Source organism: Balaenoptera borealis (assembly GCF_965194805.1).
Source record: "Balaenoptera borealis genome assembly, chromosome: 14".
In the NCBI taxonomy this organism is placed as follows: domain Eukaryota; kingdom Metazoa; phylum Chordata; class Mammalia; order Artiodactyla; family Balaenopteridae; genus Balaenoptera; species Balaenoptera borealis.
In genome coordinates this window covers 70,184,675-70,196,237 of record NC_138875.1, presented here as the reverse complement: position 1 = coordinate 70,196,237, position 11,563 = coordinate 70,184,675, and the positions used below count along the sequence as shown (strand labels likewise).

Sequence of the window (11,563 nt, the reverse complement as noted above, 5' to 3'; positions counted from 1 at the left end):
CGCCCTCAGCTCCGTGCTCTGGCCCTGGGTCAGCTGATGGGCAGGGCTGGAGTGAAGTGAGGTCCTCTCCAGGGTGACCGGTGCTTGCTGCCCTTCTCCCTTGGGGGCCGGCAGAGGCTCAGCACAGCTGGGCAGGGGGCAGCCAGCGTGGCTGTGACTCGCCCAGGCGAGCAGTAGCCCCGGATCTGGGGAGGGGAGCTGAGGGCTCAGTCTGCCGTCCTGGCCCCCACATCAGCCCGTGCTGAGCTGGTGCCGGACCGTGAGATGGCACAGCTTGGCCAGGGATGGGAGCTGGGTCTCCGGCCTGGATGGTGCGGAGAAGTGGGCGACCCAGGAGGACGGGCCCTGAGCTTGGGAGAGTGGCCTGGCTGAGCTTCCTGGCACTGACACCAGGGGTGGCTTCTGCCCTGGAGGAGCCCCCCAGTCGGTAGGGAGACCACATAGGCTGCTCAGGGGATTCGCAGCCTCTGGGCCCCAGCTCTGCTTCCTGCCTCCACTGCACTCCACTGTGCTGGGGTGCTGGTGGGCGATGTGGCCCTCAGGTCACTGGGCCTCTGGTGGGGAGCCCAATGGGTGAGGTGGCAGCTGGGCCACCTCAGATGCTCCATCTTCCGTGAGCTTCTGCCCTGCCTAAAAATCACCACTGATGGGGTAACTGAGGCCAAATCTGAGAGCCCTCTGAGCCTCAGGGTCCTCATCTTTGAAATGGGCTGATTCTCTAGCCCTAGTGGGTGTGTGGAGGAGGGCTGGGTTTGAGTCTAAGGAAGGTCAGAGGAAGGGACTCAGCAGAAGGCCGGGGGCTTCCTCAGGCCATGCCAGGGAGAAGGGCCCAGGAGACCCCAGCCTCATGTTGCCCTCCAGGAGGAGGCTTTCTGTCCCCTGCACTCCCCTCCATGGCCCTGGGCAGACCTGAGGGACCAGGGTTGGGTTGGCTGTGTGGCCCTGGGCACACAATGCCTCCTCCTGCCCAAGGGACCTGCAGCTACTGGGCCCTGTATAAATTCCTCCTTAATTTCCCAGGAGCCCCTGCACAGCGGGAAAAGTTAGTGCTACATACAGGCCAGGGTGGGGCATGGGCAGGGTGCAGGCAGGGCCAGAGCCATCCTCAGAGCCACCACCAGGCCCTCTGCAGCTGGGCCACAGCTCCATGCAAGGCCCGTGGGGCGGGCGGGGTGGTGCCGCTGGACGCCCAGGCCCTGAAGTACACGCGGTGGTGGCCCAGGGAGTCGGTGGAGGGAGAGGACTGCGGGCGGCGGTGGGTGTGGAGGGGGCTCCACGCACCGCGCGCCCCACAGGGCACCCAGGTGGCGCCTATTTCATGCCGCTGCGCAGCACCTGGTTGGCTGCGATGAGCATGACGCTGATGATGAAGGCGATGGCGAAGGCGCAGATCAGGCTCTTGCGCACGCACGTCTGACGGATCTGCTGGTTGGAGCAGGCTGTGGCCGCCCGCCGCCGGGGAGCACCAGAGAGAGAAGGGGACAGCCAAGCGATGGACTCAGGAGCCGCCTGCACTTCTGCACATGGGCTCGTCCCGCGGGGCACACGGGGAAGCAAGGTTTGGGGCAGGCAAGGAGGCCCCCAGCTCCCCTCTGCAAGCCCCTGGTTCCTCCCCTGCCCGAGCAGTCGGCCCGCCCGTGGGGTCCCGGGGTGGGTCACTCACTCTCCACGTCCACGGGGCACTCCTCCGCCGTGCCTAGGTGGCTCTCCTCCTCCGTCATGATGATGTTCTCGATGTCCTTCATGGACAGGTGCTCACAGAAGGTGTCGTAGAGCAGCCGCTTCAGCTCGTCCACGGTCAGCTTTTGCATGTCACACTTGGGTTGGGGGAGACACAGCGCTCTGGCCACCAGCACCACCACGGTCCCCACCCAGCACCTGCAGCCACACAAGCCAGCGACAAGCCTCCAGATTCTGGAGGGCTGGGAACCACTCACTCCATTCTCTGAGTCCTCAACCAACACCAGCCTCCCCAGGGAACCCCATGGCCCGCTGGGAGACAAGACGTCCAGTGGACAGAGCCTGGGGGTGTCATCCCCCCCTTTATGGTGTGGGCCCGACCCTTCGCTGGCCCAGTACAGCCCTTCACTGTGCACACAGCCCTGGGTCCCAGTCAGCCAGGGAGTACCTTCCAGAAGACGGTGTCGAAGTCAGTGCCGTGGAATTTCTCTGGGATCCCCGAGGTGGAGAGCTTGGGTCCCAGGAGGGTCACAAACTCCTCGAAGTCCACTTGGCCATCACCTAGAGCGGGCACAGTTCCAGTCAGCTGGTGAGGCTGCACCTGGGCACCTTGGGCCACCATGGGACCTCAGGCAGGTCCTCTCCTCAGAGCCTGATGTGCCAGTCTCTGGGCTGATGCTGAAGCCACGGAGTGTGCTGAGGCCCCACCTGACAAGGTGGGGGGGTGGGTGGTGGCACGCAGCAGGTGGGCCCTGAGCAGGCCTTGCGTGTGGGAGACACATTTCCCTCTGAACCCTACATGGCTTCGCAGCACCCTGCTGCTGTCCCGGAGCAGGTGTGGGGCCGGACTTCCTCCCCACCACACAGACAGGAAATGAAGCTCAGGATGGGGGACCGCCTGCCCAGGTCATCACCTGCTCTCTGGGTGGAGATGAGGTGGGGGAGGCAGCCAGAGGAGGATGAGCGGAGGGCACTGGGCATTACTGGTTCTTAAGAGTTTTTCCTTGATTAAATGCCAGGTGGCAAATGTTTACAACTAAATTGATTTTTTATTTTTGGTGATGGGAAGTGGGGTATTTAGTATATCCGTTTTACTTTAAAAATTTGTACTTTAAAAATTTCTTGGAACACAGAGTGAGAGGGGCAGAATCTCCAACCTTTGGGTATGGCTGGGGTTGTCATTCTCTAGCCTCAATTCTCCAGGCTGAGAAATGGGGCCAGACCTGGCTGCAAACCCAAGCCATGGGCTTGGAAGGCTGGCTGGGAGTGGGGAGAGTGAAAGGCCCCCCATGGGCTCAGTCTCGGTGGCTCAGGCCCCAGACTTGGCCCCCCCCACCAGGTGAGGGGTGAGGAAACAGGCAGGGGGCAGGGCTCACCGTCCATGTCCAGCCGCTGGATGATAACCTCCAGCTCCACCTCGTTGGGCATGTATCCCAGGGAGCGCATGGCCGTGCCCAGCTCCTGCTTGGAGATGAAGCCATTGCCATCGCGGTCGAAGACTTTGAAGGCCTCTCGGATCTCTGTGGGAAGAGCAGAGCAGGTCAAGACCTCACTCCTGTCCCCGACAGCCCACTCCCCAGACCTCCAGGATCCCAGACGCCACAGCCTGAGCCCGGGATGGAGAATCCCCCCTTCCCCTCTAGAGCCCGAAGGTCTGGTCAGAGACAATTGGCAGGTGGCTCAAGAGTCCACTACAGCGCTGCCTCCCTGGAGCTCAGGGCAGGCCAAGCAGGCAGCAAAGGTGCCCAGGCCCCGCGGCAGTGACAAGACGGCCCGGGGGTCTCCGGCTCCACGCGCCAGGCTCCCAACAGCCTCTCCAGGCGTGCTCACGACGACCCCGTGTGGCCGGTACCACGGGTCCCACGGTGCAGGGGAGGACGCCGGGCTAGGCAGCCGGTCCTCTGTGATCAGCCAAAGGCTTCCCTGCCCACCCCCCCTTCCATCCCCCGTCCCTTCATCCCCATTGCACTTCCTCCCCAGGCTCAGCTCCTTAACACTGGCCAACACTAATTAATGGCGGCCACGTGAGGCAGCCGCGGCTCCGAGCTAATGGGCTGACAGCTCAGTGCAGACTGCCTCCCAGACGGAGCCCAAGGTTTGGGGGAAGACAGAGGATGGATGGAGCAGCCCCAGGCCAGCTCAGGTGCGGGGGGTCACTCCCCCCACCCATTGTATGGAGGGGGAGACAGGCCTGAGGACCTGGGTGACTCAGGGGTGGGGAGCAAGGCACTGGGCTGGGAGCCTGGGAACAAGCAACCCCGTGAGTGGCCTTGGGCCAGCCTCAGTCTTACCCACAGTAAAATGGGCGGTAACGGTGTAAGGATGAAAGGGTTTTACCAAGGACATCCAGGAACTGTTGAGGGTTGAAGGGTCCTAACCTCTCCCCGTTCACCCTTTTTTTTAACCTCTGTTTCTCTGTTTGCTGTCCCTTCATTGTTACTCAGCCCAAGAAGGGTCCTACAGAACATTTCCCGTTGGTGGGGAGTGAATCTCAATCCACTCCCACCCTCTCTGCTCCAGCTCCCCGGGGGTCTCCTTGTTCAATTAGCGGGCAGAGGTGAGCTCATGTGCGTGCGTGCGAGTGTGCCTGTGTGCGTGCGAGCGTGCATTTGGAATGAGAGACAGATGAGATGCTCCACGCTGCCCGCCTGGAAAGTGAGGCCCAGAGAGGCTAGGTGGCCGGTGTGGGGTCAGGGCTGTTTCTGGTGATGGCAGGAGTTAGGCTGGCCCAGGCCTGGCCTAGAGGGTCTGTGAGCCCCTGAAACTGTGGGATCCTGCACCTTGGGGTCACCCCCTGATTCTGCTGGACCCACTGTAGCCCAGAGAGGGTGGCCATGTGTCCCAAGCCACACGGCAAGGTGGCTTGGGCTGAAGCCCCAAACTTCATCAGGCTCCTCCCACCTGGCATCTACAGCCAATGCCTAGAGGTTCCAGTTGACATGCAGGCCAAGACAGAGTCAGTGAGCCACACCTGAGCTGCCTAGGCCCCCAGACCCTCTGATTCTGGACCACCCCCTATCCATCCCAGGCAGGGCCTGAGAACCTGGTCTCCTAACCAGTGGCCCCTTGGCCAGGAGAGCAGCTGGGAAGGGAGATCTGGGCCAGGCCCAGGGGCTTCTGTAAACCCTGGGCTCTGGGAACTCCAGGCCAACTCCCACCTGAATTTTCCAGGGCCACGGAGGAGGTAGTGAGCTCCCCATCCCCCGAGGTGTGTGAGCAGAGGCCCAGCAGTTACGGAGGCTGCTAAGGGAATTCCAATCACCTGGGAGTCTTTGGGTTCAGAGGAAGGCACTGACCATGCAGCCAGGCACACCCTCTGCCCAGCCCTCCACACACACACTTAGGTTTCTGGCTGGCACTGTTGGCCTCCTGACCCAGCCACGGGCTCTGCCCACCTCAGGTGTCCTGAACTCCAGCCCTAGGGGCCCTTTCAGTCATGGTGGGCACCAGGGCTGCTCCACCTCCAGGCCTTTGAATATGAGGCTCCTTTTGCTTGGAATGCTCTTCCCCTCACCATGGTGAATTCTGATACATCCCTGGTTCCCAGCGTGGATGGCATCACCTCCCTGGAGCCCTTCCTGCCCCCCCAGCTGACTCTGGCCCTCCTCTGGGCTCCCACAGACCCCACTCTTCCCCCAAGGATTCCTTCCTGACCACACCAGATTGTGAACTATGAGGCGCCATGAGAGCAGGAGCCAGGTCAGTCTTGTTCACCGCTGTGTCCCCGCTACCTGGAACAGTGCCTGTCATTCAAACATAACCATTTGCTAATAAGTGGTTAAGTGAATGAATGACTGATTCAGGGAGCCCACCCATCTGGAGCACACACACAAAGGAGCTGACCAGAAGTTCATGCTCCACTTGGTGTGGGGTCATCAGTCAGAGCCCATTTACTCTTAGTTTACAAATGATGCTAGTAAGGGCAAGCGTTTGCTTTCTACTCCCCAAGCAGGCAAGAAGCAGGAAGGGAGGCTGAGGATGCTGCTTGTCCCCTTGTGCAGTCCCTAAGGAACCCCTCACTCCATGGGCCACCCAGAGGAGGGGGATCAAGCCGAAGTCAGGGGTGGGGGAACCATCCTCAGACCCCCCCAGGTCAGGGGCTGGTTTGGGGAGCCCAAGGCAGGCACCCCATCCTTCTGGGTCCTTGGTTGGGAGAGCTCAGGGTGGGATGGCAAAACCCTGGACCCACAGTGGGGCTGCAGTGGGTGCTGGCTCTCTCCCCTGCAATGAATTGGGGTCCAGGCTGTCCCTCCCACACTGACAGGGGCCAAGTGTGGCTCCCAGAGCCCAGGGCTGCTCCAATTGGAGCCCCTGATCTCCTTCTAAAAGTCCTGAGAAAACGCACAGGAGACAGTGGAGGGCAGGTGAATCTTGGGGTCCGCGGGCAAGCGACAGGCCCAGGGTCAGCCCTTTCTCAGGCAGGACTAACCTTCCAAGACCACTAGATCAATCCAAAGACCGCCACCTCCTCATTCAAGTGTCGCCTCAGCCACTCCTCCCTGGCACGCCTGGCTCACACCTCAGTCTTACTCTGTGTCCTCGCCCTTGCTCAGAGCTGTGACCCAGCACCAGCTGATTTCTGAGGCCAAGTTCAGGGATTACCTTCTCGGCCAGAGAATCAGCACTAAGTCACACAGATTCAGGGTCAGATCCCAGCTCTCCCGCATCCTGGTCTGGTGCCCTTGAGTGGGTGTTTGCTCACCTGTACAATGGGGCTGCGGAAATGACTAAATAAGAAAATCAAGCATGTAAGTGCTTGGCTGGGGCTGGGCCTGGCTCAGAACAGGATGCTATAAATCAGAACATCCCAGACGTTCTGGCAGAGCCGGAAGGAGAGGGAGGACTAGAGGAGCTTCAAGCACCAGGCCGGCCTTCCTGTTTGCTGGTGCCAGGACTTGGGGGCCCGGGCTTGGAGTCTGGCTTTGCCACTCAGCAGCCGAGTGACCTGGGCAAGGCACCTCCCTCTCTGAACCTCAAGAGCCTCGCCTTTGAGACGGGAACGTGACTCTTGCCCCATCTCTGAAGGCTGGACTCTGCTGGGGGCTCCCAGAGTGGGGTGGGTGTCATGGCTTTCCTGTTGCTGCTGCCGCCATCGGCACATCCCAGCTGGGCATGTTTTCCCGAAAGCCTCGCTCTGTTCGCTCCCCATGAGGCCAGGGGAAGCCTGCCGTGCTCCATCTTGGCACGGGGAAGCCTGGCCCAGGGAAGGGCTGGCAGGGCCTCTGGGTTTCCGGGCCGACACTGGTCCCTACATGCCACCTCCAGCCTGACGCCCTCAATCCCCTCCCCGGCCGGAGGAGCTGCGTCAGGGCCTGAGTCCCCAACCGCCCCCAAGGGATGCCAGCACTGTCAGGGAGCCAGAGTCCAGAGAGGGAGTGCGTGGGCTGGAGGTCACTTTGAGGGGGGGCAGTGTCTGTCCTCTGCAGCGACGGCCACTCTCCGCGGCATTGGCCCCGCGCCCCAGCACTTTGGCCTCCCCGAGATTCCAGCCTGACAGAGGCGGCTGCTGGGCTTGCAGAGAAGAGGGACAGGAAAAGGGACTCCTCTGCACCCCCGTACCCCGAACGCCCCCGTTTGGCCACTCTCATTGCAGGCTCCACCATCTGACTGAGCAGGTCAAGTGCCAAGCCCAGACCTCTGCCCTGGTGGTTGTCTGCCTGTCTGTCTGTCTTCCTTCTCCTCTCTCAGAGGGAGGGCCAGGCTAGGGCTTGCAGCTGCCCCAATTCCCACCCTCAGGTGCTCAAGCCTGTCGACGCCACTGGGGTCAGCCTCAGCACTGCCACAGGCCAGGGGGGCTCTGTTGTGTGCATCTCAGGGAGAATCTGGGAGATCCTGTACCTCCGCCTCAAGGGAGGCTGGGGGACCCAGACCAGCTCTGCCCAGCCACGTCTACCCGGCCAACTGCCATCCAGGGGTCCCCAGGTGCCTCTGCCAGAACTTCAAGGCTCTTTCCACCCACCCTCTCCCCCAGCCTGCCTTTCTGGCCCGGCCCCCCTGCATATCCTGTGTTCCTTCCTCACGGGCCTTCCCCGACCCCCACCCCTCAGCCTCCCTGCTGCTGCGTCCCAGTCCCCGAGTCCCCACTGCATGCCAGGCCCTGTGCTGAGCACTTCCATCACATCCTCTGTCACCGGCAGCCCTGGGGAGGGGCAATGTCAACCCCCTTTTACAGATGGAGAAACCGAGGCAAGAAAGGCAAGTGATTGCCCAAGGTCACTCCATAAATTGAAGGAGCAGAGAACTTGAACCCACCGCTGCTTGGCTAGGAAGCCCTCACCTTAACCCGGTGCTCTCCACCTCCCGTCCTAGTCCTCCTCCCCCTCGGACTAACCACCCCCTGGATTTCTGCAGGTAGGCACGTACTGTCTGTAGCATTTCATCCCAAGCTGCCGGGCTCCCTCTCCTCGGCACGTGTGGCTCGCCCAGTGATGGGCATCCTCCCAGCAAAGAGCCTGGGTCTTACCCACACTACCCTGGGGCAGGAGCACTGATGAGGCACTGGGGAGGTGGAGGGGGCAGAGGGGGATCTGTGCCATGGATGGTCACCCTTCCCACCCAGCCCTGGCACTCAAGGCCCACTGGGGCCTGCAGAGACTTGGTCTCCTAGGAGAAGGGCTTCCAGAGTGCCTGCAGCCAAGAAGGGGGCCGATCACAGAGGACTTCCTGTCCTCATCCATGGCTGCCCGCAGGCCGGGAGATGGGCTGGGGCCACCAGGCATCTGTTTGCTCCATGATGCCCCATCCCGCCCACCCCAGGGAGGGCTCTGCCCTTCAGATGCCCCCTGTGCCAGGTCCTCCTGCTTCACAGGGCCCAGGAGAAGTGGACAGGAGAGAAGCAGGGAGAGCGTTTTGGTGTGGCTGGTGACTAACGTTCCTGGGCTCCTGCCAGCATGTCCGCCATGCGGTCCAACGGGAGCCTGCGGCCTCTTTGCCCCTGCACTGCCCGCCCTGTGCCCTGCTCACCCCTGCACCCCAGCCTCCTCAGCTTCTCCCCTTCTTTGAGGTCTGCACTCCAGGGCTGGGAGATCAGGAGAGGAGGGACCAGTGAGGCCCATAGCAGGGCTGCCAGGGTCATGGTGGGGTGCTGGGAGCAAGAGGAGGGAATGAGGGGAAAGCTGCCTGGTGTAGGGGGACAATGTTTACCCCTGCCCGCGTGGCCAGGAGGAAGGTGTGGATGAGGGTCTGTGGAGGGGAAACTGGTTAAGAGGTTTGCAGTGGCCCAGGGCAGGAGAAGACAGTGTTAGGGAAGAGACAGCCTATGCCCCATCCCCTGCCCTCTTGTCCCTCATCATACTCCCTCCTTTTCCCAGGCCCTGGATGAGACTTTTTGTTCCTGGGCTTCGGCCCAGACAGGGCAGGGACTTGGGCTTTGGAATTCAAGGCCAGAGACCCAGTAGCGGCACTCATCCATCTGTCCTGCCCGCCTCAAACATCAGGCTCCATTTCCATGGCTCTCCCAACCTCTGGAGGCTTTTGGGGGGACTCGGTGAGAAGCAGGCGGCTCACAGTCTGTGGTGCAGTGCGGGGGTGGGGGTGGGGTGGGGGTAGCTGCCTTCTCCCCTTGATCTTCCCCCTGATCCCGTCTGACTCCCCCAGGATCTGCTCCCTCCAGCGCTGGGGGATGAGGCTGGATCTCTCTCCATGGCTTGTGCTCCCACCATCATCCCTGACTGCGCTGGTGTCTCAGCTGCACCTCCTAAAGGCCCTGTTGAGCCCCAGATCGCAGAGACCCCTGGACCTAAGGTACCTGAAGAGAGGCCCAGCTTCAGGGTGATCGCAGCCCCTCCCCCAACAGCAGACAAGCAGATCCCAGGGGGCCAAGACTCCCATCAGCCCAGAGCCCCTCACTCCACTCCATATGGGACCCCAGGAGGTCTGGGGGGAGGGAAAACCTGAGCACCTGTCCCCAGCCCAGAAGGGAAAGAACTCGCAGGCCCCAGGGGTCTCATCGCTCCTCAGAAGCCTCTGTCCAGGGACCCTGGCCTCTGCCATCTGCTCTGATCTCGCCTAGCCTGCTGCCTAAGGTCCCCATTCATGTCCAGAGGTGGAGGGACTCCAGGGGGACAGATTTAGGTCCCGGCCTCTCTGCCTTTCCCTACCAGGCTTGGTTATCTCAACCAAGCCGCCCAATCTGGCCACTTGTTGTCGCCACCACCTCCCGGGCCGCCTTTCTGGCGCTCCAGGCTGGGGGTCCCCGCAGGGCTGTGGGGAAGGGGCTACGGCCGCAAGAGGGGCTGCGGGCAGCCCGGGAGCCGGCAGGAGCAGGGCAGTCGCCCTCTCCCCTTCTCTCGCTGTCCGAGCAGATTGGATTTTAAAAGCGACACGAGCGGAATGTCAATGCCAGCGCAGAGCCGCGGGCGGGCGCCACGGAGGGGATCAAGATGCGGGTGCTCTGGCCGGGCCGGCGGAGGGGGCACAGCTCAGACCCCCAACCCAATCCGCCGCGTTGCCGCACCGTCACCGCGGATTGCGCGGCCCCGTGACCCCGCTGCGGGGCCCGGCAAGTTTCCGCAGCGCGGGGGACCAGGCGGGCAGGGGCTGGGCCGCCCCTCCGCCTTGGCGACCCCCACCGCGGCGCCCAGGGGTGCGAACTCGTCCTGCCTCCCCGCGCAGCCGTTCGCTGGAGTGCCCACCTGGCAGGCGGCACCTGCAGACAGCCCCCAGCCCCTGCGCCCCTAGACCGCGCTTCACCTGGGCGCACAGGTAGGAGGGCCAGCGGGCGGGGGTCCCGGCGGGGCACTCACCCTCGAGCTCGTCCTCAGGGATGTCCACGGGGCGCTGCTCCGACAGCAGGTTGGGCACGGTGTAGATGCCCCGGTACATCAACGCCGCCGTCACCGGGTGGAACGGCATCTTGGAGGCTCCGCGCCCGCCCGCCCGCCGCAAACTTTGAGGTCGGGGCTCATGGGCCGGCGGCGGCCCCGGGGGCGGCTGGAGCGGGCAGGGCGCGCGGCTGCGGAGGGCGGCCCGGCGGCGGCAGTGGCGGCGAGGCGGGGGGCGCCCCTCCGGGGGCCTAGCGCCCCCGCGCCCCGGGCCGCCGGTCCATGCCGTCCCCTCCCTCGTCGGGCTCCCGGCGGGGGCCCCGCAGGGGCCGCGGGGGCGGCGCCGCTCGGGCCTCTCCGCTCGGGCCGCTGCGCGCTGCGCCCGCCGCTCCCGCTCCTCGGTGCTCCGCGCGCTCCGCGCTGCGCGCTGCTCGCCGCCCGCTGGTCCGCTCGCCGGCGCGGCCGACCGGCCCGCCGCTCCGGTTCTCGCCGCCTCCCCTGCTCGCTCGCTCGCTCTGTGCCGCGCTGGCTGCGCTCCCCGCCTCCCCCGCCCGCCTCCCGCCCCCTTCACGCTCCCCCCCCACCCCGCCCGCCCCTTCCCGCCGCCGGCCCCTGTGCGGCCGCCCCTCGCCCGCCGAGGGTTCCTTCTCCCCTTTGCCCCGGGCTCCCCTTTCTCCCTGAGGAGGATCACTCTCCCCCCCAACGCCCATACAAACCAAGTCCGCAGCCACCAGGATTACATTAAGGTGGGGGTGGGGCCCTTCCTTCCAGCCCCTTGGCTGGCCCCCACCCCCATGAACAGAGAGCCAGGAACTGAGGACCGGATACCTGGCAGCGAGGGGAGGTCTGCCCCAGGCACCTGGGTCCTCGAAGAGAATCACCGAGTGTTGGTGCCAGGAGAGGCTCCAAAGTGGGGAAACTGAGGCTGAGAGAGAAGGGCGTTGACCAAGGTCATGGGGCAGGGCCGGCAGGCAGGAGCTGAGGACAGCTCTGGGGCAGGCTTCCCTGCCCTGTGGCTGAGACCTCGCACCTGACCTTGCCTCCAACAGTGGAGCCTCCTTCCCAAGCCCTCACCACCGCTCAGCCTGCAGAGAGGGAGCCAGGCCCCAGAGGCAGTGGGG

General features: G+C 63.7%; 1 protein-coding gene across 1 annotated transcript; it reads right to left on the bottom strand.

Annotated features, from left to right (window-relative positions):
• Nucleotides 1-97: 97 nt before the first annotated feature.
• CABP7 (calcium binding protein 7) lies at nucleotides 98-10,642 on the bottom strand. The gene is made up of 5 exons (XM_082354735.1): nucleotides 10,425-10,642; nucleotides 3,057-3,200; nucleotides 2,129-2,241; nucleotides 1,664-1,817; nucleotides 98-1,439 (listed from the first exon to the last, which is right to left on the bottom strand). The coding sequence occupies exons 1-5, from the start codon at nucleotides 10,531-10,533 to the stop codon at nucleotides 1,312-1,314; spliced, it is 648 nt and encodes a 215-aa protein (XP_082210861.1). The 5' UTR covers nucleotides 10,534-10,642; the 3' UTR covers nucleotides 98-1,311.
• Between the last annotated feature and the right edge of the window lie 921 nt (nucleotides 10,643-11,563).